The sequence below is a fragment of the Juglans regia genome, chromosome 2 (assembly GCF_001411555.2).
Source record: "Juglans regia cultivar Chandler chromosome 2, Walnut 2.0, whole genome shotgun sequence".
Taxonomy (NCBI): domain Eukaryota; kingdom Viridiplantae; phylum Streptophyta; class Magnoliopsida; order Fagales; family Juglandaceae; genus Juglans; species Juglans regia.
In genome coordinates, this window is record NC_049902.1 from 6,955,161 (window position 1) to 6,982,615 (window position 27,455).

The following is a 27,455-nucleotide window of genomic DNA, read 5'->3' on the forward strand; positions in this document are numbered from 1 at the left end:
TCCAAAAAAACTTAAATGAATAAACTGAATAAATTTATATCATAAAAATAGTTTTATTCTAGAAAGTCTGAAACTAAATCAACTGCTCATTCTAATTCTACCCTGCCTGCTCGTGTTCATCATCCTTACCTGGGTGGTTAAAAGATATGAAATAAACTAATATAAGTCAAAAACTTAACAAGAAATCTATCATAACGTAAACATAATAAACATAAAGTTTTCATAAAAGTTTTCAAGCAAATAGCTTAAATTCATGATTGTCCTACTGATGTTTATGTTATGCATGACTGATTTATCTGAATTAACTAACTGATCTGACTTAACTGATTTATCTGACTGGCCAACACATTTAACCCTATGTGCTAGGTTGTGCACTAGCCCCACATCCTGCGTCCACGAGGGGAGCTGCTGATGATATTCTGGCATACTATGGTGGACCCGCTTGAGTTCGTGTCTTGCACATCCTCCCTGAAACTGAATTGCATTGATACCATGCATCTAAATGACCATCTGATTAACTAATCTGATCTTATCTTACACTTGAACTTAAGATAGCTTACGTGTCATATGCACATGTGATGCATGACATAATACATACATAATAATAATTTCTGAATCTGAACATAATGCGAAATGACATGGTCGTATGCTATGTTGGATGACATGTTTACATATGACATGAGTGGTACATAAAAATAGCTGTCAAAGAACTGGCGCTAATAATAATCTATATAAGTTCTACTGTGATGATCTTAATTTATGATCAAAATACTTACCTCTCACTAATTCCAAAAACTCGCCTCGCAAACTATTACGTATACAAAATATAAAACTTCACTAAATCTTTCTAGAAAAACATGCCCTAATATCCCACTTAATTTAAATTCATACTGTAGAAAATAATGAATAAATATTTTGTTTAACATAAAATCAATGAATGCTTATATCTTAAATTATTTATATACTAATAACATATTTTAATTTAGTAAGCAATCGCATTGTATTTAAATGTATTAGATATTAATGAAAATTTGTTTCATAAGACTCATTATATAATTAAGCCATTTAGTATTTACTACCGAAATCTAGTTAAAAAATTTAATATTTAATAATATAAATAATTTCTAATATTTTTTATAAAATATAGATTAATGGGTTAACATACTTATTTAATTAAACTAAGCCTAACTTAAAATATGAAGTCCAGTCTAATTTAAAAATAACTTGTTAATCTTTGTAACAAATAAGACTTAAGCTCGTAGATAAGAGTCCACATAAAAATAGTCAGTCCATAAACAATTTAGCCATTTCTTAAACACTAAGGCTGTATGTGTAATAATCTCAAAATAAACATTCGTTATATACTATAGGAGAACTACAAGTCAAACAGACAAGGGTCTTAAGGGCAATTTGGTAAGAACAACAAATATGAAAGTACTCTACGGAAAGTAAGAAAACCTACTAGACATTACCAACTAGAAAGTAAGAAAAAGTGATAGAGCTGTGCAGCACAGGGGAGTTTTAGAACTCACCGAAAGAGATGAAATCGCGTGGTGGTGAACCTGGGGTGATGGAAAGAAATCAGCAGCAAATTTCTGTGCGAGGTGATGAGTTCTGAGAGATTTTTTTTTTGTTTTGTTACTATTAGTGGAGAGAGAGACATAAGATCAATCGCAGAGAGAGATCGAACATGGCTTACCCACAGAAAAGATGAAGAGCAGTGGCAGTGGCTAGCGGGTGAAGAGCACTGAGGGAGGCCTCTGTTTTTGGTGAAAAAATTGAGAGAAGAGAAAATCAATTTATGTAGTGTCCACCAAGAAACAAAGGAGCAGAATGAAGTATGAAAGTCAGTGAATGAACGTTGGTTCTGAGTAAGGTGGAGGGCAGTTGGGTTGTTGCCTGAGGCTTTTCTGTGATTGAAATTACAGACGGAGAGGAGATAAATAGATGGAAACTGACTTGTACGTGTCCAACTCAGAGTACTTTAGGAAGTTTGCAGGAGGAAGACTCGGTCTGATCACCGAAAATAGAGGGATAACAAAGTGGGTGACATGAAGCGTAGAGTAGTTTATTTGAATTTGAAATGAGTTTCGGTGTAGATAAAATTGACTAGGAAAATCTGGTAAATCACTAGAGCCGCAGTCTAGTGTTTACATCCTATAAGACTTAATACAGATTTTGATAAAATATATATATAATAATAATCAATAAATAAAACCTTAATATTAATAAAATAATAATAATAATAATAATAATAATAACTAAATGACTTAATTATAAGCTTCAAATAAAAAAATATATGCTCAATGTGTTACAGGAACTGAGGTAAAAGCTTCTCCCCTCAATATATTCAATATTGATCCAAATGCTACTATTATAATGGAGACAAAAGAGATTATTGGAAAAAATAATTTTGTTAACCAAACTTTCTATGTTATAGGACAACAGTTAGATCGTATGGAAGAAAATGTAGAAAAACCTAAAATACTTGCTAATATTAAGAAAGAGCAACTATCTACTAATGCTTTAAATAACAATGGTAAAGAAGTTGTTGTTTCAGATTTTCTACTAAAGAATCGTATGATAGTGATTCTTCTACCGTTAAAGATTTTGTTTTTCTTGAAAAGAATTTTCAAGATATTGATTTAAGAAAACTTGAGATCGCCAGATTTTATTCAAAATGACTCAAACTAATGAGTCTGACAAAGAACTAGTATCTCAGACCTACACTTTCTGATTTACAATTTGAAAAAAGAGTTTTTCAAACCTAGTTTTCTGTTTCTTCTGACAAAATTTATGAATAAAATATTGATAGATTATTTGAACAAGAGATCTTCAATACCATGAGTAAAATGTCTACGCTTATATTAATAACAATCTCAAACAATTTGAGATAGTTACTATTTTAACTGCTAGTTTTTCTGGAATGCTTCGACATTGGAGGGATAAACATTTCACAGCTGAAACAAAAGAAATCATTCAAAATGCTATTAAGCACAATGACAAAGGGTTAATTGTTTTTTATGAAACTATAGGAATGAGAATTCCTGATGATATTAATATTTCGATTTACATCATTATTAAAAATTAAATAAAATATTATTAAAATATAATATTTTAAGATTATTTTTATTTTAAGATTTAAAAAAAAAAAAAATTATTTATTATATAACAAGTGATATTTAATTTCTTAAATGAAATAAATACATATCAATCCTCACCTACCCCTTCAATTATCATGATCTTCGTTTTTAAGCAATTATATATATAATTAATTGTAGGAAAATAGTGCTAAAGTGAATCGTTGTCATTGTCAATATGAACAATGAGAAAGATAACTTAGAAAATGGAACAAATCCAGAGATTAATTGCGGCCTTTCACATTCCTGTGTGCGTACACATCCATGGATTTTGTCAACACGCGTCTTTGAGAGATTAATATATTTTACTCTCGAAAAATATTTTCGACATTTTATTAATTTACATAAACTAAACTTATTTGAATAATAAAAATATTTTATTACATCTCATTTTATTATTATAATTTTTTTAAATTATTATATAAAATATATAAAATAATTTAAATTTATCAAATTTTAAAATAATAATAATATTAAAAAATAATATTTTAATAATAATTTATTTAATTTTTAATTTTTATTTAAATTCATTTTATCTCAACCCCCACATATAGGGAAAGAGACAGACAGAAGAAAGAAAAACTCAAAAGCTTAAAAAAAAAAAAAAAAATGCAAAAGATATATCGTTACAAGCGAGGAGGCATCGGCCAACCCTTTGGCCCAAACCATACATCGGTTTACACGTTAACAACATTTTTGTCGTACACATCGTGAGAGGCCAGAGATCAAACACTTACTTAAAATTAATCTATTTATATTAGAAAATGGTTATGCTATATGACAACTGCCATTCCTTCATGCTTCATATACTTTATTGATTTGATATTGGCTGCAAATGAATAGAGTAGTCCGTAAACAGTTTGAGTTTAGCGAGAGATTTGAATAATGAGTTGAGGTAAAATAAATTAAAAAAAAATTAAAAATTAAATTAAATATTATTGTAATATTATTTTTTAATATTATTATTATTAATTTGAAATTTAAGAAAGTTAAATTATTTATTATATTTTGTGTGAAATTTTAAAAAAATTATAATGATTAAATGAAATGGGATAAAATACTTTTCGTATTAGTTCGAATCCAATTTATTTAATAAATGAGATATTCATAAACACTAACATTAGTTCAAACATTAAACAAACAAAATTCGTATAAACTCTATTTGACTCGGTTTAAACTTGTGAACAAAATTCATATAAACTCAACTTGACTCCTTTAAACTCATTTTGAAACTTGTAATATATGTTATATATATATGTGTTATATTTATTACATGTCAGTTATAGTTTATATACTTAATTATATATTATTAATTTATTTATAATTTTCCTTATTTAATATATATTATATTCCCAAAATGTGTACGTGATCATTTGTATAATAATACATCATAAAATTAGAACTTTTGACTTATTATATTATTTATATATATATGTATTAAATAGTTTAGTTTAGTACAATTATCTTATGTATTATTAATTTTAATTTACAACTATCAGTTATTTTATAAAAAGTTATACTATAAGAATTTTTTAATCAAAACTATTTGATTGAATAGTTAAGTCATTAGCAGTTAGAGATTTTTTGTAAAATTTAAAATCTTTTTATTAATCAAAAGATAAGATTAAGAAATTAAAAAAGAAAATTGAGTCCGAGCTCGACCTACTCGAGCTCGAGTCATTTGTTTATTTTTAGTCAAGTTCAAGTCTTTTATTTATTTATAGTCGAACTCAAGTTAAATTCGAACAACATAAATGATTAATGAATTGAGTTCAAATAAAGATATTCGATTGAGTTCAAGTCGAGTTCAAAAGAATAAATATGCTAATTGAGTTTGAATGTCCTTATTCGATTTCAACTCGACTCTACTCGATTTATTTGCAACATGCATCAATACTTAGGTCAATGTGAGTTGATAGATATGGTATTAAAGTCAATCTAGCACAATGTTTGTATTTCTTTTAAATTTATGGAATGAATGATATTTGCAAAACCAAAATAACATATTAAATATGTACATTTCTTTTATTTTCAGTGCATTATACTTTTCTGCAAAACGTACAAATCATTAATTATATCCATAATCTCGTCCTAATAATAATAAAAAATTATTAAATCTGTTTGTCACTTTGATTGAATTGAGATTAATATCTAGTCTAATTGTAAGTCCAATCTAATATTCAAACATTTAATTATCAAATTACTAAACTCATATCAACTCAAAACTTCTTTACATGCAGAATTCATAATTTTTTTCAATTTTTCATAAATATATTTAAACTCATCTTAATATCTAAATACATTTAATTTTATCTTAAATACACTCTGTAAAACTCACTTCATTATCTCAATTTATTACTATTAATAAAAAAAAATTCAACTAATCTCAACTCAATTCATTATCCAAACATGGCTTTAGGCTCCGTTTGTATTAATAAATGAGTTGAGATGGTTTTAAATAAATTGAATAAAGTATTGTTATAATATTATTTTTTAATAATATTATTATTTTGATATTTAAAAAATTTGAATTTTTTTATATTTTATGTAAAAATTTAAAAAAATTATAATTATAAAATAAAATGAATTAAAATAAATTTAAATCCAAACTGTGGCTTATGTTTAGTTGAACTACAAATCAACCGTATGAAAATACTTTGTAATTTGTATGATTGATACCTCACGGCTCAAGCAACCGACCGTTCTAACTTTTGACCGAAAAGAGGGAAATATATATATATATATATATATATATATATATATATATATATATATTATATATGATGACAAAAAAGAAAAAAAGGAAAATGAAAAAAAGAAAAAAAATGGTAGTCTAGAAGGTAAAAGGCAACGCCCAACCCAACGTGCTCTAGGCTCTGGTTTTCGGCTATTCCATCTTCTTATCCTCCCGTTTTATACCCACTTCGTTCCTTGTTATTTCCCCAAACCACAGTCGACGAGAAAATCTTTATGTTCATAACCTAAAACCTCACTAATTCCCAAGAAAAAACGATTCATGGGCAGAATAGGATTGTTGGATCTTGAGAGGCACTTTGCCTTCTATGGGGCGTACCACAGCAACCCAATCAACATTTTGATCCACACTCTCTTCGTGTGGCCAATCGTCTTCACGATTCTTATGCTGTTGCACTTCACGCCAGCTCTTTATACTCCCTCCTCTCAAATTGATATTTTTCCGTCTGGGTTCCTGGTTTTGAATTTTGGTTTCTTGTCCACTCTGATCTATTCCTTAATCTATGTGGCTTTTGATAAGAGAGCTGGTTCTTTGGCCGCTTTGCTGTGTTTTGCCTGTTGGGTTGGAGCTAGTTTCGTTGCTGATCGTCTTGGATTCTCTCTGGCGTGGAAGGTAATTGTTTTCCTTAATTCCGTTCTGTTGCTGAGAAAAAGGATTCAATTCTCTGTGGGTAGTAAAAAGTTTCAGTTTTTGGGGGGCATAGAATGTGATATTAAAAGAACTAAAAGGTTTTCCTGGTTTTCTCAGCTTCCAAACAGAGCATAATTAATTCCAGGTGGGTTCTGTTTGTTCCGGTCTTGCATGATGCTCGTTTCCTTTACTCTGCTTACCTTTTCATATTTATTTATATCTACCATGGGGTTGGAACTTATGAGATGTGGTTTGTGTGCTTGCGCTTTGTTGAGAAGATGGCTAGGTATACTCTTTAAGGCTAGTGCCTCAGACAAAATTTTTGAATTTGGACTATTTACATTGACCGGGTACTAGTGGCTTTATTCTGGGCTTCGCATTTAGTTCTAGCAGGACCCAATATTGGTTTGAAATGATCTCTATCTTTCTGTTGTTTGAAGCATGGTCAACCAAATGTCTTATCTTTCAATATTTAGTTGTCGCGAATTATTTATTGTTGGAATGATCTGTGCTAGTATGGATGCAGATCTTGGTTTTTCCGTGCAACTCATTTGTTGATTGCCCTGATGTGGGGTCCTATGGGAATGGCTAAATTCTTAGTTTCACAGAGCAATTTAAGCTACTAGTTTATAATTAAAAATAGGAGTGTTAGGAGCATGGGAGGCACATATGTGATTGAAAAATCTCAAACCCACCCTTCCGAAGAATCCTAAAACTCCTCAGGATTAGTTTTGGTGATGGCTCTCAAGTAATAATTCATATTATCGCAGAAATTATTGAAATAAAAAATGAAAACGATAGCACTTGCTACAAGTGTAAGGAAGAAAATGATTTTTTTTTTGTAATCTCTGTGATGCAATTGGAGCTTCTTGACAGAAAATAAGATATTTAGATAATCCTTTGTGGCCCCAGTGGTAACTTCCTTATCTCTCTCTCTCTGACTTCCACCCCTGTCCCTCCCACAAATCTCCATGCCATTATGGTCTTCTTTTTTACTTACGTAGAAATGTGGTGCCCCTCCATTTATGATCTATTAATTACAGCTCTTTCCTAACAGTTGCACATTAATCTCGATTTAGATAATTAATCTTTATCAGACTGTAGAATCATTGCTTTGATGAAGAATGCAAAGACAAAGAATAATAACTAATCTCCGTGTTTTTCATTCTCCCATGGAGCAGTACAAGATCAATCCAGTGACATTCTACATTTTTCATTTTCTTTCTTTTCCCCCACAAAATTCTCTTTCATGTTTATAGGATGTCTTAACTAAGCTTGCTATTGGCTCATAGCGCATGCAATATATTTATCAATCTCATTTCTGTCACTCAGTGTCGCTTATTTGTCTGATGTGTTTCATAAGCAAGTTTCTTGTGTAAGATAATGTGCTCTTCTCTGTGCTCATAGGGATATGTAATAGATGTCTTTTAGTAGACCATAGAAGTAATACAGGAAATATTTTACGTACTAACTTGCTTTATTGGGAAATATGTTTATTCCTCTTTGCCATTTCACCTCAAGTAAGGTTTTCTGAACTTACCATTATATTGTCACTTTTTAAGAGTTGCATAATAAAATATTGGCGGTTGTCTGGAAGGCTATGGCCAAAGTTATGCAATGGCTTGACTAGTCATTGGAGAAGGCATACGACATGAGCATACAAATGAAAGCATCGAATAGATGATTGAAAGCAATTCTGAAGCTTTCTGTGACCACCGAGTCTTCTTTTACTAAAAGCTGCATGCTGCAGTGTTATATTAATAAAAAAAAAATTGACCAATTTTGGAGTTTTTTTACCAGCTAAGATGTCTTACCATCCCGCCCCACTTTTTATTTATTTATTTTTTTAATTTTTTGTTATTGGTAGGAATATTAATCGATAATGGAGTTATCCTTCTGTTCATCCTAAATTCAAGACACAGACATGGAAACAAGTTAGGATACTTCACTTTACCCTCCTTGAAGAAACCAAGTTTCCGAGTAGAATTATATTACCAATCTATATGATTGTTTGTTTGTAAGAATCTTCTAATATCAGAATCTTTTGGGAGGCTCTAGTGGCCTTATATTGAAATAGTTAAGAAAGTCATTCCTACAGTGAACTTTTATTTCATCTAGAACTGATTGGTGCATTTTCATATTCAAAAGAAGATGTTGCATTGGGATACCTTTGTCACATCGTGAAGTCCATCCGGGTTATGTCTAGTATTTTGTTTTTGGTTATGTAATAACCAGATACCTATTGACATTTATCCATAACGCATGATTGATTCCTGATATTGAGGTTTAGATTTGGAGCAAATGCTGTGAACAAATAAGGAAAAGATCTTTATTGCAGAAAACAGCCGGAGCACACAAATGAACTGTGTGAAAAGGAGACATATAGAGAAGGCTTCTTAATCAAACTCCCACTTTAAAACAAAAATTTGAACAAACATTGAACAATTATATATATATATATATCACTAATTTTGAATTTAAAGCAGTTTTGGCAAGTTCTACTTGGTGACGGGTTGAGCGCACATCCTTTTCAGTCTTGGGAAATTTTTCCCATATTTGTTTTTTGAAAATACTCGGTTGCATCATGACAAACTCATGCTTCTGTTTCTCTTCAAACCTGGAAGATAAAGACTAGGGATGAATCTTCTAGTGCCTTTTTGTGGCTCTTCTTTCTTCCTTTCCTTTTCTCTGTGGGAGTAGAGCCCAGTGTGTTGAACTATCGAGTTGTGTGTTCCCTTGAGAATTACTTTTAGTTTTTAAATTGTGAGAATTGAACGGGCCAGTTGGTGGAAATTGAATTCTTTCTTTCCTTTAGAAATAGTACTGATCAGAATGAAATATGTTTCTCATTAATTGCTTATGAGAAAGACTTCCTACCTAAATTCATCCCTTTAGGATTGTTAAAAGTAGAATTCATCCACGTTTTTACAATTCCTTCACTTATTGTTGGACGTATTGAATTTTAACTGTTTTGGAAATTAACTATCCAGGTTGTTCTAGCAGCTCAGTTGCTCTGTTGGTCTGGACAGTTTATAGGACATGGGGTGTTTGAGGTGATTGCTTTCTAAAGCATGATGTATTGTTTATTTTTTCCTATCATCTTGGACGTAGCCCTTAAATATCTCTTTTGTTTGCAGAGACGAGCACCAGCTCTTCTGGACAATCTTGTTCAAGCTTTCCTAATGGCTCCTTTTTTTGTATTGCTCGAGGTATCTATTTCTAATCCTCATTTCACGAATGATTTTCTGATTTCCTAAAAATGAATTGGATATGGTGTTCTTGTTGGTTTGCAGGTTCTTCAGAAATTTCTTGGATATGAACCCTATCCAGGGTTCCGTGCAAGTGTGAAAGCAAAGATTGATGCTGATCTAAAAGAATGGAACAGCAAGAAACAAAAGAAACTTTCCTAAGCCCATGCTTTTGCAATGGCTACTTTGTAAAGGACGAGACGAATGGTTTTTTACCAATATAATAGTCTGCAGTTTCTGATGTAATTATAAATAACTGTGTACTTTTGTCCCTTGGAATGTATGTCTAAACAACAAATAAATAAAAGTTATTCCAAGTGGAAAATATAAGGTAACAAAATGGACAAAAATAAGGTAAGAAAACTATATTTCTTGTATTATTGAAGCCACTGGGTACATGTAGTATTCTTATCTTTGTAACCATCTTCAGTCTTCATCTCTAACCTGGTTCTGCCATGAAGACCAATGAAACTATTACCAGGCTCAGTTTTCTGAACTCCCCTGTCTTGCATTGCTTTTCGCACTCCTGTCATCTCACTCCATTGACCTAAACTAGCATACATGTTTGCAAGGAGGACATAATCACTGCTATGACCTGGTTCTAACTCCAATAGATGGTTCCTCACCTTCTCCCCAAGTACAACATATCCATGCACCCCACATGCAGCCAGCAATGTCCTCCATACAATGGCATTGCATTCTATTGGCATACTCCTTATCAACTCGTAAGCCTCCTCCACAAACCCAGCTCGTCCTAATGCATCCACCATGCAGCCGTAATGCTTTATTGAGGGTTGGATGCGGTAATCTTTGCTCATAACATCAAAATATCTTCTTGCATAATCAATCATTCCTCCATGGCTACAAGCAGACAAAACTCCCATGAAAGTAACTTCATCTGGTGTCTCAATTTTCTCTTCCAACATTTTTGAGAAAACTGCCAATGCCTCATCTGCATGGCCGTGTGCTGCGAGACCTATAATCATTGTGTTCCATGATACTATGTCCTTTATTTTCATGTTATTGAATATTTCATATGCTTCTTCAACTGCTCCACATTTAGCATACATGTCAATTAGTGAATTAGATACCGAAACAATCTTGCTAAGGTCACTACCCTTAATGCAGGAATGAACCCACCTCCCAAAATCTAACGCACCCAATCCAGAACACCCTGAGAGGGTGACAACCAATGTAGCCTCATCGGGATCTATGCCACATTGCAGCATCCGCAAGAACAGGTCAAGTGCCTCCTTGAACTTCCCGCAATAGACATGACAGTCAATGACAGTATTCCAAGCCACTACATCAGGCATGGATATTTCTTCAAACAGTCTACGTGCAGTTTCGGAATCCTTCAACATGCCATACATATGAATCAGTGTGTTCCTCACAAAGACATGAGATTCCAGGCCTTGTTTCATAGTATCGCAATGTATCTGTTTTCCCAACATGACCGACCCCAGTTGCCCACAAAACTTGAGCAAGAAAGAGAACGTGAAATTGTCTGCCACCTCTCCTCGTTTTTGCATTCTCTTATAGAACTCAAAAGCCCTCTCTGGCTGATTAGTCTTCCCAAGCCCCCTAATCATCGTATTCCATAGAAACCCATCTGGGTTTTCAATCCCATTGAACACCGAAACCGCGTAATCCATCTCTCCATGCTCTGAAACCGCACAAAAAACGATTATTTTGCCGATGACATAGAGGTATTGATTAAAGCCAGTTTGGATTACATGGGCATGAACTTGCTTCAAATCTTTCAAGGTGGAACACTGCTTGAAAAGGGACATAAGGCTTTGCTCCTTTCTACAGGCAGTGGCAGAATTGGTAGACAAAGAAGAGAGATTGAGCTTTGAGAAAGACAATGGAAACAGTAGAGAAGCCATTTCCTTGGCTCGGAGTCGGAAAGAAAGAGAGTTTGATTTTAGGCAGTTAACGGTCATCGTAACGAACCATGCGGCACACAACTACCCAATTATACTATATACTATATACTATATTGGTTTTTGGCATTTGCCATGAAACCAATCGTCTTATATTAAAAAATAATTTATAGACACAATAGACTATTGGGTTCAACATATGTGGTTTCAAACCTGAGCTGTGCTGTCCATCAGCTGGAAGCCGCAGCACACTACAGGTAAATTTTTTTTTTTTTTTTCCACTCAATACATTGAGTGTGCGGCGGCTGCTGTGCACAATAGATTGATATTTATATTTTCTCTTCAAACCCACCCCTAATAGAAGGCGAGGCTGAAAACCCTTTGTCCCCATGGTGCGGGGGTGAGTCCACCCTGCCACATATTATATGGGTAGCACTCCTAATTTATTGTATAATTAATTGTAGCAAATAAATATATAGGCGTCTCACTTTTACAAATTACATTATACAATGTGAATAATATTTCGTGATGACGGTATGAAAGCCCAATTAGTAAAACTTAAAATAATTAAGGTAGATGGGAAGTGTATCTTCAAAGTATTATTATATCTTCCATTTTTGTAAATTGAAACAATGAATGTCAAATGTTTAAGTAGCGGTTATCCACCATTGGGCTTACATACAGTAATTTTTTCATAATTTTTTTTATATAATCACGTTTTAAATGAGGGGATAATTTTATAAAATAACTTTAAAAATAACATTATTTTATTGAAATATCCTCAATTAAAAATATAATTATATAAAGAATTATAAATAAAAAAAATTATATCGTATCACTGCTCTTTGAAAATGTACAATAATTAATATAGATAACATAGAAAGATAAGCAAATGTGTTTTGCAATCAATATAAATTTATTAAGCTTGTATGATTCTTAATTTTTTCCCTCGTTTTTACGGGTTTTGTGTGCTATATTTATAATTTTAAAAATAAGTATCCTTTTATAAAAGAATAAAAAATTATGCAGAATTAAATTTATAGTACGTTTGAGACTTGAGTATACTCAATCTTGATTGAAAAAAAAAAAAAAGTATCTCCATCTTGACGAGGGAGAGAGAGAGAGACAGAGACAGAGAGAGCTCCAAATGATTTCCATCTCCAAGTAAACGCAAAGAAAACAAAAAGAAGGGGTTTTTATATGCGTATGCGTATACAGACGCACACACTCTTGAGTCTTGAATACCAACTGCCGTACTATTGCCATAATGCAGCAAAAGTTCAGAACAGCCTCCACCTTTCTAATTTGCTGGTCGTAAACTCCAGACCAAGCCGACCGTTCTGAGTTACTGCAACAAAGGTTTGTAATCACCTTCCTTTAGCGCTACTTCCCTCCCACCCCCATCCCTCATTTTTTATTGTTTGTTGTTATTGTCTTTGGTTTTTACTATTTCTATTAGATCAGTCACTTCCTGCACCGTACCGTTTGAGTGCCTTGGTTTGACCCAGGTGAGCTAGTTGAGAAAATATGGCACTTTGGGGTTCAAATTAGGAATTTTTGTTGTTTATGGTGTAATTTTGACAAAGAATTCTTTGGGATGCAAAATGAATTTTTACCATTTTTAGGTGCTTGAGTAGACATATATATATATATATTTATATTTAAGAACGACTTCAGGGGTTAGACTTCTCATGTTAATGGTCCACTTTACGGTATTAAGAACCTGGGAATGCTATAATTGTTCATTGCCAGACTGCTCATTCTAGAAATCCATGACAATGAAATTTAATTAAATTTTGTAACTTTAGTCGCTCAAATTCGATCTGAGAAAGTGTTTGTGGGTTTCTGTCGTTTAGATTTCTTCTATTCAGTTCTAAAGCGGGTAAGATAGTATTTATCTTCATGCCCAGTGTTGGGGTATAGCTTCACATATTGAAAATATGGAGTTAAAGTCAAAAGAAGAAAACGTCAAACTAGAGAAGAAGAATTAATATTCTGTTAATTCTGTTACTCTGTTTTTAAGTTCCTATTCTAGTATAAATACAGTGCAGAACTTTGTATATATATTCATTCATTACGTTCAGTTCAATACATTTTCACTTTTCTCTCTGTTTCTATTCCTCTCTGCCTTCATCCAGTTCTCAGTTGAGTTTTCATCAAGTTCTTGACACCCAGATAAAGAAGCTATAAAAAAAAAAAAAAATGCAGGTGATGAAAAAGGCTCGAGGGGTTTGCAAATAGCTTGGAGCTTGGAATCCTTACTCAGTACATACTGTACATTGTATCATCATCGACAAGCTTCATAAGAGTGTACATCGATCATGAGGCAACGCAGTCTGACTTGGCAAGAGAATGAGACGCCGTAGTTAGCATCTGCTTTTGTCTTCTCATTTTTCTTTTCCAATTGTAGCTAACGTATCTCTGTTTATATACTCGCCTCAAAACTGATATGATTATTTGTAAATTGGTGCTACTTGTTTTTCGATGTAGTTCGTAGTTAGCATGCTTTTTAACATTTATTTTTGAAAAATGTAGCCACTTCGTTTCATATAAGAATCTTTAAAAAAGGTATAAACTTTCATTAATCCAACAAAATAGTTCACATGGCAGTTCTTTTAGCTTCTGTCACGGGATTTTGTATTTTGTATATCAATAAAAAGTCTTTTTAACTTGATTCTTATATTTTGCTCAGGTACGTGGATATTGAGGCACAAATACCCGAGAATGGAGAAACTGAAGCCGATTCAGAAGAAAAGAAAACAGCCACAAAAAGGGATAGTAACCCAGTGAGGTGGCTCATTCGGAAGTGTAATATCGACCCACAAGGGAGGTTCATTCGAACTTGGGATTTGATATTTCTCCTATCTTGTCTGATTGCAGTATCAGTGGACCCTTTGTTCTTTTACCTTCCTGTGATCAATGAAGACAGAACGTGCCTTACTTTAGATAACAGATTAAAGATCACAGCTACTTGTTTGCGATCGGTTCTGGACTTCATCTCTCTTTCAGATATTATTTTGCGATTTATTTGTCCTTTTACAAACGAGGATTCTCCTGATCAACAACATGGACAAACAAATTTAGTTAAAGATGCTTGGCCAATAGCAAAGAGGTACTTGTTTTCCCGATACTTCCTAATTGACATTCTCGCTATTCTTCCAGCTCCACAGGTAAGGGACACTTTTGATCTGCTAGCTTCTAAGTTGTTTTGCTTATGTACATGTTTTCTCAGTTTTAATTGCAATACAAAACATATCAAGGAAGTTTAATCTGAATGTGAGAAGTAATTCCTCCAGGTGGCAGTTCCAATTATATTTTCAGATATGGGAAGTCAGACATATTGGAAAATATTCCTGGGCACTGTCGTTCTCTTTCAGTATGTGCCGAGAGTTTTACGAATCTTCCGAGTATGGAGTAAGGTTGACAAGAGTACCACCATATTTAAAGCTGTATCATGGTTGAATGCTGGAAATTATTTTTATCTGTACCTCTTTGCCAGTTATGTAAGTTTGATTGTCATTAAAATACGTATTCCCCTATTCTAACACTGTCTTGCATTTCTTAATTTTCATTTTTTTGGCGACTTCTTCATAATTTATTGATCTTTTGGAGATCTGATGTTATATTAGGTGTTGGGTGCATTTTGGTACTTTTTATCCATTCAACGACTGATGGATTGCTGGCACGTAGCCTGTAAACGTAATAAGGGATGCAACCCAAGTTCTTTTTTCTGTGACCACGATGATGGAAATCACATATTTAAAAAGGAATGGTGCCCTGTAAAAACACCAGATTCAACAGCCTTTGACTTTGGAATATTCCGTGAAGCCCTTCAATCCGTAAAAGCGTCACCTTTTCTTCAAAAGTGTCTGTTCTGTTCATGTTGGGGCGTTCGAAATTTGAGGTTTGCCCATGTCAGATCTCTGTCTTTCAATATCGAATTATTTCCCAATTGTTTCTTTATTAGTGTATTTGTCTCGATAAACATGTAATGCAATTGTAAATTCCAACACTCTTTGTTAAGAGGTTTTGTTGTTCTTGAGCATTTGTTGAAATATGAAATTGATTGATAGGTTTCTGAAGGAATGGAATTTAATGGTGATATTCTCGGTTGTATTGATTCCACACAGAATTTTTTTTAATGCCAAAATGCCCCATCCACTGCATATTTATATAGATGTAGGCATGTAGTGATGTTCTTTCAAGCAGTTGCATCTCTTTCACATATTGAAATTGGTAAACCTCCTCTCAAGTGTATGGTGTGATCACCACACACACCTTCATCTCCTACTTGAGTAGACTATAATATCAATCACCATAGTTTGCCTTATGCTAACTCTCATGTATCATGTATCAAACCTGCAGATTGACTTCAGATTGTAACATGACACATGTGTGCATGCTTTTGTCACTTATTCGAAAACATGTAAAGGGTGACTTTATCTCACTATATACATTGAATGAAATCAAATCCTCGTGGCTGGGAACATAGTTCGCACCCATGCCTCCATTGATAACTTTAGTCAAACACATAATTCATGTATTAGCCTGGACCAAATGTTTTATCAAGTACTTCCTCTAATGCCATTCTTCCCGAGGTAATCCTCGACACACCTTATTGGCAACTTAACACTATCCATGCAAAAATATTATAAGTTTACATTATGGTGCATATCTGTTTCTCATCAATGTCTCTTGTCTTTACTTGATCAATTATGTCTGTTAGGTGGGATCACATAATATAATTCATCCAGACATCTTTGAACCCTTCCGATTTATGCTCTTTAACCATACAGCTATCTCATCCAAGTACTTTTGATCCCATAAAAGTAAGCTGTATCCTCTATGAATTTAGCCAAAGGCAGTCCCTGATCATGATATAGCCACCACTATCTTGGTCGTGGGGACAAACTTGACTTTAATTTCACCCCCCTCCACTATATCTTCATTTAGAGCTCTGTGCTTCACTTTTTATTTGGACTTGTTATCACAAAACACATTGATCAATTTGCTCTGCATAACTAATCCCATTTTGTCTTCAAAACGGGTGTCCAGCCACATTACTTGCTGCTGTGCTGCATATAATGTACTCAACTACCCTTGTGAACATTGATTACAACTTTATTTCTTCCTCAACCAAGAAACAATCATTTAATGAAAAATGAATGTTTTCCGCTTGTACATATTCAGTCATCTACATTTCCTGCAAAGTCAGCATCATTGTGACCAACCAACTCAAGATCATTGAATCCAACAATTTAATTTCATAAACTTGGCGCCTTGCAAATATCTCAGTGTTTGCTTTGCTGGCTATCAATGTTCTTTTCTAGGATTGGATTGATATCTGCGTAGATCCTATTGCATGGAAAATATCAGGTTTTGTACTTGTCATAGCATACACATGAGGCTGTTCACTGGTTGTGGTAGGGGACATTTGATATTTCTTGCGTTTTTGGGCACATATCCTTACTCGGACTTCGTTCTCTGAAGAAAAGTGTGTTATAAAACAGTGATTTTTCATGTTAAGCCTCTTGAGCATCTTATGCAGATATTTTTCTTTATACATACATAATAATCTTGAACTTCTATCTACATAAATTCTTTTACCAAGAACATAGTTGGCCTCACCCTTTTCTCTCATTTCTGGATCCTAAGATGCCTTTTCATCGTATCTTGAAACTTCATGTTTCATGGCCTTTAGCCATCGATTGACGTTACTGCTATAAATTATTAATTTTCTAAGGAAAGTTTTTAGGATCATTCTCGAAATTTTCCATGGCTGTATTAAGTGCATAATGATCTTTGAACATTAATCACCTAATGGCATGTTTGGATGGGAATAATTTTGATCTACAGTAGAGTAGTTTTTCATCTACAATAAAATCTTTTTCTCAACTTCTTCCCAAACATACAGAACTACTCATCTCAACCTTTTTTACTTTTTGAATAAAAATATATTATTTTAATATAATACTTTCATCTCACACTTTAACAAATATTATTAAAAGTACATTCTTTTAATTTTAGGTAGGACCCACACTTTCACAAAAACCCATAAAACTTTCATCTCAACTTCATTTCTTCCCCATTCATTAAAAACTTATCAAATCTTAACATCCAAACATCACCTTAGGTTCATTTTGTCTCAACATATGAATTGGAAATTTTGTTCTCAATGGATTTCATTTTGCTTTCACTATTTTTAGCTTAATTTTTCTATTTGTATGGTGTCAAAAACCTGTTGGAATAGGTTTTTAATTTCAGGGTTGCCCAATAACCCAATCAAATCTATGGGAGTCACCAGATTGGTATCTTCAAAGTGGACAACATCCCTTCTTTCTATCGATCCTTGTTCAGTGTTATGAAACTGTTATCAACTCTAATTTTTTCACAGATCCTATAAACCTGCATTCCCATAGTTTATATTCAAAATAAGTACTTGTGCCTTACAATTGCATACCCCGAGTTTACATCAATCTGGTTTCTAGCTTGGGCAATGTTTATAGGGTATTAAGGGTTTGGCTTTGTTCTTGACTCTATGTAATATATATGCTCTAGACAATAAAGCTTCTCCCAAAAGTGGATATGGAGATAAAGCATATGCCTTCATGGACCTTGTCACATTGAAGAGTTTGATTTCTTTTCCTACAATCTCTTTTCTCTGGAATTTATAATGCATAGAGTAAACATGTCTTATTTCATTTACCTTGCAAGAAACCATCCAAAGCGTCTTATTCAAGACCCCAATCATTATTCAAATTTCTAATGGACTTGCCCATTTGGGTTTCTACTTTGACATTATATTCTTTACTTCTATTAATTGTCTTAGATGTGTCTAAATTATTTCATTTCTGTACATATCTTTATTCTAAGTGGATTATTTCAAGCAAATATGATGACTGCCAGGTTTACTAAATGATTTACTGGTCATTTTCCATTTGACAGTACACGGTTTACATAGGAATAAATTATCACAACCCACTAATGGAATAAGTCTACTCTTGTACATTCTTATCATTTTATTTAATTATGTGACCCAATCTTACATGCCACAAATAAAAACTGTTGATTGACATGATGAATAAAATGAAATAGGTTCTTTATTGTGTTATTATCAATATTCTGCGGGTACCTATCAGGGACACTCACACATTTCACTATTACACCACACTTACTAATTATTGCTGCTCTGGACTTGAACTCAACTTTGTATGCTTTCTGACCAAATACAATAAATGATATTAAATCTCTATGAATACGGGAAACAATCATACATCCCCTTATATAATTACACTCATTTGAAGGAAATTTACACGTGCCTTCCCCAATGAATCAGAATATGTTTTATTGATCATTTCGGCTCTGCACTTGTCAGCTTGCTTCTCCTTGAAATATATTCATGCACTTCTGGTTCTGTGTCTCATTGGTGTAGCATCAATCGACTAGGCATTTGATATTTAACTTCCTATTTCACTTCTGGGAAAATCATCATGATCTCCTATGTTCCTTTGGCTTCCCTTTACCAGAACATCCGGCCTTAATTCCCTTTCTTCCCACACTTGAAGCAACTTCCAAATGAATAATTATTTTTCTCATTTTTCTTCTTTGACCATCTCTTCTTGGATTCCTTCCCCAATAGCTGTGTTTTTTGCTTGGAATGCCTCTTTAGGAAGGATATTCATCATAAATAATCTGAGGAAAAGTCAGACTGTAATTGAGCGGTGTTGCCATGTGTAAGAGCAGTGGGAAGTCTGTGGATCACCATGTGAGGTTGCTAGTGCTTTGTAGAATGCTTTTTGCTCCATTGGTTTGGCCTTTGTGATGTCCAGAAAGATAGCAGCCTTTTTTTGTTTACTCCTGGAGAGGATTAGGTGGTAGAAGACAAATTTCAGCAATCTAGTAAATGATTCCTACATGCCTTATAATGATATATTTGAAGGTATATGAATGATACAATTTTTGAAGACCGCGAACAAACTATGAAAGAGCTCAAGACTTTCTTTTAACAATCACCTTTAGACAGCTGCTATAGACTTTGATGGATGGATTAATTTCTATTATTTTCTCGTATCCTTCAATATTTCTAGGTAGATACTTTCGTATACGCATCTCATTGTACCTGGATTATGCCTTTTGTGGTGCTTTTTGTTTAAATTATTACTAATAAGAAGTAATAGCTTCTGATATTACTATCTCATAGACGTTCAAATTTTGCAGTTCTCTTGGTCAAAACCTTCAGACAAGTCCTTATGAATGGGAAAACGTTTTTGCAATTTTTGTTACAATCTTGGGCTTGCTTCTGTGTTTGTACTTCATTGGAAATGTGCAGGTTTGTGCTCAACATCTTTTCCGAGCTTCCGGCCCTTATTTATACAATCATGTGACCTGGTGTTAGAGATATAATTTCTAATAAACATAAGTGTTTATTAATCTTGTTTTAATACAAAATTATGGGTGATGAATAGGAAAAGGCATTGATGAAAGGTTTTGACATTATTTTAAATAATGCCAGAAAGGTCCATAGCCTAACTATTTAATTTACAAGTATACTCCACCTATGAATGCTGATAATGAAGTATAGGTTAGCAGAATCCTTTCAATGACCATGATAAGTTCTCTCAATATAAGGTTGCTGAATTTACTTCAACAAATCATGGCTGGGATTACATGCTATCTTCGCATTGCAGTTGTGTGTTGATGCTTGGATTTCTACACCAAAGCTATTGCTTGATGTGCAAGGAGGTTTAGGCATGAACTAGCGAACAAGTTTAACGTCCTTCCCTTTCCAATGGGTGCTAATTTTTTTAAGAGTTGAAACTTTCTGTCTTGTAGATTTGATTTGTTTTGTTTACAAAATTCATTAATTAATATATATATATATATATATTTTATCAACTTTAGTGTTTGGGACAAATAGTAACTTATCAGGAAGACTAATTTGGTGAACTAAACTTGCTATGTAACAGATGTATATGCATTTGAAGAAAAATAGGAAGTTGGAGCTCACTTATATGGATAAGGATGATAAAGCAAGGATGAAAGCTAAAGAAAAGAAGGCAGAGGAATGGATCTCTAAAAACCAACTTCCTGATCATATGAAGAAAGAGATCATGTCCTGTATAAGACAAAAACTGGGAAAAAAGGAAGATATTGATACTGAGAATCCATTCCCTCATCTTCCCAAACATCTTAGTACAGAGATTAGGCGCCATCTTTGCTTGCCCCAGCTAAAGAAAGTGAGTCTCTCAACATTTTCTCCTTGTACTTCCTTTCTTTTTAGAGAGCAAAAAAGCTGTTCAATTTAAGAATTATTTTAATTTTGTGGAAGAAAGGTTGAAAGAAAATGAGAAGTTGAGAATGCGTAGGATTGTATGTATTATAAATGGATAGGCAATATTGTTTGGAATATGAAACTCTATAGAAAAGTTTCCTCTTTTATCATTTTATGGTTGACAAACATGACAGAAAATGCATATTGATTGTTCTCAAATCCCATATCATTTAAAGTCAATTGCACGTCTCATCCTTCTTTGCCTTTATCAAATCCGTTAACGACAATGGGAAAATATTATGTATTTGCTTGTAGCTGATGCTTCTGTTAACTAGCTGTTTTAATCTTGTCTGAACTCCATTTTATCATCCATGTACATGATCATTGGCATTCTTTGCACTGAAGAGAGTACAACAGTATCGGTGATAGATATTAGAAGTGCCTTGACCATCATAATCATGTCATTTTAGTTCTTGAAATTGAATTTCCACTCACCAACATATAATGATTTTTTATAATTTAATTTTCAATTTTATTCTCGATTGTTTGCAAGCTAGGTGCCAATGTTTCAAGAAAAAAGTGAAAAGCAGTTGCATTTAATCTGCGACGAGCTCAAACAAGTGTACTACAATGAGGATAGCTATATTGTTCGGCAGGGAGAACCCCTTGACCGGATGCTCTTCCTGACACAAGGATATGCGTTGAAATTCAGAAGTGGGGAAACAGCTTTGAGGAGGAGCATTGGGAAAGGTGACTTCATTGGAGAACAACTTCTAACATGGGGTTTTAATGGCTCCTCCGCACCCAACCTATCTGAGCTCCCAATATCTACAGAAACAATCAAAACCCATAACAAAGTTGAAGCCTTTGCTCTATTGGCCAACGTCTTGAGGACTCTAGTTCCCAAGGTGCAGGAAGTAGATACTGTTAAAAGCGAAGCTGTCCAAAAAAACACTCCAGTTGAAGGTAATCTTGAAAGTTATTACACGGCACTTCAGAGGCATGAACACTTGAGAAGTGAAATCGAAGAAGGGGATTTGGTAGATTAGGGCATCGTCTGGGCCTTGGGCCAGGAAGGAATAAACGGGACTTGTGCAGTAGCACGGGGGCTGTGCTAGGTTCTGAAGTTGTAGCTGAATAATAATGGGCTGAGCCCATGGGCTTGCGAGTCCATTATATGAGTATCTTTCATTTAATGTTTAGTCACAATCTGTAGCTTTATTATAGTTTCCGTTCGCAGAGGCTATATCCTTGTATTCCTGCAGCCGGGTTTGTTATGTCAGACCTATGCATATTCATATTTTCCTATTCTCTCTATCTCTCTGATTTCTTGGAGGAACCCACCCTCGAAGCTGAGCACCCATTCGCTCATCTCCTGTATTTATCTTTATCAATTACACAATCCAAAACTAGTGTTACAAGTGGTACCAGAGATTCGATCCCTAGTGAATTGCATTACAAATCTCATATAATGGCTAAAGGAACTCATTTGAATCAGCTCCAGGAGGGTCTATCATTGCTGAAGCAGTCCACTGAATCATAGTTTAAGACCTTGGAAATGGAGATGTTGGCCTTGAAGAGGCAATCTGATTTGGTGATGTATCAGTTGGCTTCCCTCACTGTTGAGCTGCAGCGGAAGAATAGTGACTGGACTCATGGGGACTCATCGGGGGGCCAGCAGGCGGTAAGTGTAGAGCATGGGGGTGAGCCTCCTCCACGTGCGACAAGACTTGATTTCCCAACTTTTAGTGGTGAAGATCCAAGTGGGTGGATCTACAAAACAAACTATTTCTTTGCATATTATAATATTTTACCTCAACAAAAACTAAGTTAACCTCATTTCATATGAAAGACCAAGCTCTAGTTTGGTTCCAAGACCTTGAGGAGTCAAGGAAGCTAAGGGATTGAGAGGGTTTTACCAAAGCCCTAATGGTGAGGTTTGGGCCATCTGCCTATGATGACCCTATGGAGGCCTTAACTAGATTGAAACAAACAAGGTCTGTGGAGCAATATAAATCACATTTTGAGTTAATATTTAATAGACTCAAGGGGCTGTTGGAAGGGTATAAACTAAGTTGTTTCCTTAGTGGGCTACAAGATGAGATAAGACTTACTGTGAGAATGTTCCATCCAGCCAACTTCTTGTCTGCATACAGCTTTGTAAAAATTCAAGAAGATAATGTAAGCCTCTAAAAAAAGGTGCACCATAACCGTGACACGAGTATTTTGAAATTACCACCTGCAATCACAAATAACAGTGTTAGATTTGGTTCTAAAGCTATTGTACTTGTACAAAAGATAAAACCACAACAGATGAGAGAGAGGCGTGAGAAGGGCTTTGTTATTACTGCGATTCCAAATGGAATCCGGGGCACAAGTGTCAACAACCAAAATTGTTTTTGGTTGAGGAGGAACCTGTAGAGGGGTTGGCATAAGAAGAATAGAAGGAAAATGAAGAACTCTATGACCTAACCACTAATACAACCCAACCAGAAGTTTCTCTTAATGCCTTCCTTGGGTCATTAAGTCTAAAGACCATGAGAATAAAAGGGAGAGTGGGAAATCAAGAAGTAGTCGTGTTGATAGATAGTGGCAGCACTCACAATTTCCCAGACCCCTCAGTGATAAAAAAAAAGGGGGTCTAATGTGAATTGTGAAGAAAAAGTAAGAGTAAGGGTAGCCAATGGAGAACTTGTGGGCTGTGAAGGGAAGTGTTGCCTTGAGAATAAAAATGCAAGGGAATGTTTTCACCACAGATTCCTATGTGCTAGTTTTGGTGGGCTGTGATATGGTGTTGGGGGTACAATGGCTATAGGAGTTAGGCCCTATCTTTTGGAATTTTAAGGAACTTACCATGCAGTTTCAGTTTAAAGGGCAGGCAGTGTGCTTGTAGGGGTTGTCCCCTTCCAAATTGATTGAGGAGGGGAACATAAATCAAAACCACAAGTTGGAAAAATGGGAGTACTACTACAACTCATTGAAGCAGAAAAAAAAAAGAGACCAATGAAGCCATCCCTGAAGTTGTACAACAACTATTACTGCAGTATAATGAAGTTTTTGGTGAACCTAAGGGGTTACCTCCAACCCGGACTCAAGACCATGCCATTACCCTTTACCCAAACACTAAACCAGTTTCTTTGAGACTTTATCGTTACCCATACTTTCAAAAGTATGAGATCGAAAAAATAGTTAAGGAGCTACTCAGCTCAGGAGTTATAAGGCCTAGTACCAGCCCCTATTCATCACCCGTGTTGTTAGTGAGGAAGGCGGATGGGATATAGAGAATGTGTGTGGATTATCGTGCTTTAAATAGTGTGATGGTGAAAGACAAATTTCCTATTCCAGTAGTAGAAGAATTGCTAGATGAACAAGCTCGACCTACACTTGGGTTACCACCAAATCCATGTCAAGATTGAAGATGTTCACAAGACTGCTTTTAGGATTCATGAGGGGCACAATAAGTTCCTTGTGATGCCATTTAGGTTAACAAATGCACCATCGACCTTCCAAAGTTTAATGAACAAAATCTTTAAACCATATTTGAGAAAATTTCAACTAGTATTTTTTTACGATATTTTGGTGTATGGCAGCTCAATGCAGGAACATATAGAGCATTTGAGGGTGACTTTAGAGGTGCTGAAACAGCACAGTTTGTTGGCTAAAATGTTCAAATGTAGATTTGCTACTTTGGAGGTGGCATACTTGGGACATGTGATCTCGGCAAATGGGGATAAAGCAAATCCAGATAAGCTAAAGGCAATGGCAGATTGGCCTTTTCCGACTTCACTAAAATTCTTAAGGGGATTCCTCGGGCTGACGGGATATTATAGAAGGTTTATTAAAGGCTATGGCAGCCTTGCTGCCCCTCTAACTCAATTGCTTAAAATAGATCAGTTTGTGTGGGGTGAAGATGCTAGAAGGGCATTCCAGGAATTGAAGAAAGCAGTAACTCAACCTCCAGTATTAGTTCTTCTAGATTTTTCTCTCTCATTCACAATAGAGTGTGACGCTTTAGGAAGTGCTATTGGTGTTGTCCTAATATAGAAAAATCGACCCATAACATTCTATAGCAAGGTTTTAAAGGGAAAAGTGTTAGCCTTGTCGACATATGAGAAAGAACTATATGCCTTAGTGATGGCAGTGCAGAAATGGAGATCATATTTGCTTGGACAACCTTTTGTAGTGAAGACAGATTACCAAAGCCTTAGTATTTACTAGAACAGAAAGTAGGTACACCCATGCAACAAAAACAGGTGTCCAAGTTAATGGGCTATGATGTTTTGGTGGAATATAAGAGAGGGAGGGACAATGCAATGTCTGATGCACTATCCAGAAGAGCTGAGTGGAGAATTGTGAGAAGGAAGTGGTCTTAACTACCACTTCCCTGCCAACTTGGGACATAGAAGAGATTAAGCTTGGGTATGGTAAGGACCCAAGGGTGCAAGATCTAATATTGAAGGCTCAAGGAGGGAACCTACACCCTTCTTACTCAGTAAGGAATGGGCTAATGTATTCATATAGGGCTTTCATATGCTTAAGATGAAGTAAGGCCACTTGTGAGTGTGATAACTGTCAAAATGTTGTCTCAAAATGTCACTCAATGTCAATATTGCTCTCCTTGTGTTCTCTCTCAAGTTCCTCACAATAAACGTTTTATGTTTGCAAATTGGAAAGTAATGAGAGGAAAAACTTAAAAGGGATAATAAATTTATAACTCTCATATTCCATAGACTTTGCTTTAGTAAATTTTAAAGCAAACTTGAAGTTAAGGGTGTAATCGGTCTGGTTTAGTCCGATTTTAGACATATTTTATAACTGAACTAATATATGTCGGTTTTAAGATTTGAAAAACCGATACTGTACCGATTACACCCCTAAATCAATACTTCTGGTTCGGTTTTTCCAATATATTATAATATAGTATGTCGATGATATCTATATATGGCAGTAAATATATATGGCTGTAAAATAGCAGTAGTTGTATATATGTGTACAGGCGCCAACTTAAGTTTTATTTTCCTTTCTTCTATTGCTTTATTCTTTCCTATTTTACAGATGATTAGTAGGCTATAATTAGGGCTTGGCAGTTTATATAATATACGGAAACTCTCATTTGAGAGGTATTCAAGCAAATTTGACATGGTACCAGAGCCCTAGAATTTTCTGGGCAATTGTTTTTTCGGCGACTACTTCCTTACTTGTGTCGGCACTGTCTGTTTTCAAACTAGTGCTTTCTGGGCCCATCAGCACACACTAGTGTTTTATCTTTATTTTTTGGCTTGTGTCGGCACTCTCTGCCTTCACTTTCAGGGTTAATTTCTTCTGGGCAACTCTGTCTACACAGTTGTCAGCACTCTCTGTTTTTTCAAGCAGTGTTTTTTTTTTTTTTTTTGCCTTTCTGGAGCTTTTGGTTAGTGGGTCAGTTGCTACTGGACATTTTGGCAGTTTCTGTGTAGGCTTTTGCAGAGAGATTTTCTCAGGTTTTCGGTGCATTTTCTGGTAGTGGTTTTGGCATTTTTTGGTAGTATATCAGGTCAGTGTTCTTTGTGTTGTCTATCGGCACCGAATTATTTTTTTTTCACTCCTTTTGATTTTGTGGTCATTATGTCGGGTGAAAATTCAATCATTCGATTTAATGGAAAGAATTATGGAAGTTGGGAATTTCAGTTTCGAATGTTTGTGAAAGGAAAGGAATTATGGAATTATGGGGTCACTTGGATGGGTCTTCTACGGCCCCTACTGATCTCAAAGAACTTAGTTCTTGGTCCAGTAAGGATGCCAAGATTGTTTCTTGGCTATTAAGTTCCGTTGAACCACATATGGTCAACAATCTTCGATCATTTACTACTACTAAGGAGATGTGGGACTATTTTAGGTGCGTATATTATCAAGACAATACTGCACACAAATTTCAAGTTGAGTTAGAGATTTCCAACTACAGACAAGGTAATCTCTCTATTGAACAGTTCTATACTGGATTCCTGAATTTATGGAGTGAATATTCTGGGCTAGTGTATTCTAAAGTTCCTAAGGAAGCCCTAGCAGCATTCCAAGTTCATGCGGAGAGTCTAAGAGATCAATTCTTGATGAAACTAAGACCTGAGTTTGAGACTGCACGAGCTGGTTTGATAAACCGTAACCTGTTTCTTCCTTGCATGTGTGCTTGGGGGAATTATTGAGAGAAGAGCATCGTCTTGCTACTCAACATGAACTCACTCAAGAAACTGTGACAACTGAGATGGTTAATGTGGCATATGCTGCTCAAGGGAAATGAAGATCCAAGACACAGATACAGTGCTATAGTTGCAAGGAATTTAGGCATATTGCAAAGCATTGCAGCAAAAAATTCTGCAATTATTGCAAAAAGGAGGGCCATATTATTAAAAATTGTCATGTGCAACCTCAGAATCGACAGGGCCAAGGATTTCATACTACTGCCCAGGCTAATTTAGCTGCTGTCCCCTTTGTTTCTTCTCCTGGGCAGCCACCTATAGCTAGTCCTTTATCAACTCTTACTCCCGAGAT

General features: G+C 34.7%; 3 protein-coding genes and 1 long non-coding RNA gene across 7 annotated transcripts; 2 read left to right on the forward strand and 2 right to left on the reverse strand.

Annotated features, from left to right (window-relative positions):
• Positions 1-95: 95 nt before the first annotated feature.
• Positions 96-2,020, reverse strand: LOC108995461. 2 transcript variants are annotated; one of them, XR_001996860.2, is made up of 4 exons: positions 1,700-2,020; positions 1,533-1,614; positions 325-474; positions 96-129 (listed from the first exon to the last, which is right to left on the reverse strand). It is a non-coding gene; the product is annotated as an uncharacterized LOC108995461 (long non-coding RNA). The 2 variants fall into 2 exon arrangements; XR_001996859.2 differs by having other exon boundaries at positions 104-474.
• Positions 2,021-5,968: 3,948 nt separating this feature from the next.
• LOC108995459 (2-hydroxy-palmitic acid dioxygenase MPO1-like) lies at positions 5,969-10,162 on the forward strand. Its single transcript, XM_018971035.2, has 4 exons — positions 5,969-6,507; positions 9,516-9,578; positions 9,663-9,734; positions 9,819-10,162. The coding sequence occupies exons 1-4, from the start codon at positions 6,157-6,159 to the stop codon at positions 9,933-9,935; spliced, it is 603 nt and encodes a 200-aa protein (XP_018826580.1). The 5' UTR covers positions 5,969-6,156; the 3' UTR covers positions 9,936-10,162.
• LOC108995458 (pentatricopeptide repeat-containing protein At1g59720, chloroplastic/mitochondrial-like) lies at positions 10,149-11,728 on the reverse strand. The gene has a single exon (XM_018971034.2). The coding sequence runs from the start codon at positions 11,717-11,719 to the stop codon at positions 10,151-10,153; it is 1,569 nt and encodes a 522-aa protein (XP_018826579.1). The 5' UTR covers positions 11,720-11,728; the 3' UTR covers positions 10,149-10,150.
• A 1,041-nt stretch (positions 11,729-12,769) lies between these two features.
• Positions 12,770-22,357, forward strand: LOC109020159 (cyclic nucleotide-gated ion channel 1-like). Of its 3 annotated transcripts, XM_035687561.1 has the most exons (9): positions 12,770-13,018; positions 13,868-13,895; positions 13,951-14,021; positions 14,352-14,829; positions 14,956-15,162; positions 15,289-15,563; positions 19,877-19,988; positions 20,626-20,895; positions 21,488-22,357. In XM_035687561.1, the coding sequence occupies exons 3-9, from the start codon at positions 13,981-13,983 to the stop codon at positions 21,977-21,979; spliced, it is 1,875 nt and encodes a 624-aa protein (XP_035543454.1). In that variant the 5' UTR covers positions 12,770-13,018; positions 13,868-13,895; positions 13,951-13,980; the 3' UTR covers positions 21,980-22,357. The 3 variants fall into 3 exon arrangements, with proteins under 3 accessions (XP_035543454.1, XP_035543453.1, XP_035543455.1); XM_035687560.1 differs by having other exon boundaries at positions 13,868-14,021; XM_035687562.1 differs by lacking the exon at positions 15,289-15,563 and having other exon boundaries at positions 13,868-14,021; positions 14,352-14,771; positions 14,956-15,078.
• Positions 22,358-27,455: the final 5,098 nt, after the last annotated feature.

Excerpts from the sequence above, each read along its gene's own strand:
- LOC108995459 (XM_018971035.2), top strand. The coding sequence starts at position 6,157 with ATGGGCAGAATAGGATTGTTGGATCTTGAGAGGCACTTTGCCTTCTAT. Across the intron at positions 6,508-9,515 it reads GATTCTCTCTGGCGTGGAAG|GTTGTTCTAGCAGCTCAGTT; the intron begins GTAATTGTTTTC and ends TTAACTATCCAG. Across the intron at positions 9,735-9,818 it reads CTTTTTTTGTATTGCTCGAG|GTTCTTCAGAAATTTCTTGG; the intron begins GTATCTATTTCT and ends GTTGGTTTGCAG.
- LOC109020159 (XM_035687560.1), top strand. The coding sequence starts at position 13,981 with ATGAGGCAACGCAGTCTGACTTGGCAAGAGAATGAGACGCC. Across the intron at positions 14,022-14,351 it reads TGGCAAGAGAATGAGACGCC|GTACGTGGATATTGAGGCAC; the intron begins GTAGTTAGCATC and ends TATTTTGCTCAG. Across the intron at positions 15,564-19,876 it reads TGGGGCGTTCGAAATTTGAG|TTCTCTTGGTCAAAACCTTC; the intron begins GTTTGCCCATGT and ends CAAATTTTGCAG.
- LOC108995458 (XM_018971034.2), bottom strand. The coding sequence starts at position 11,719 with ATGACCGTTAACTGCCTAAAATCAAACTCTCTTTCTTTCCGACTCCGA.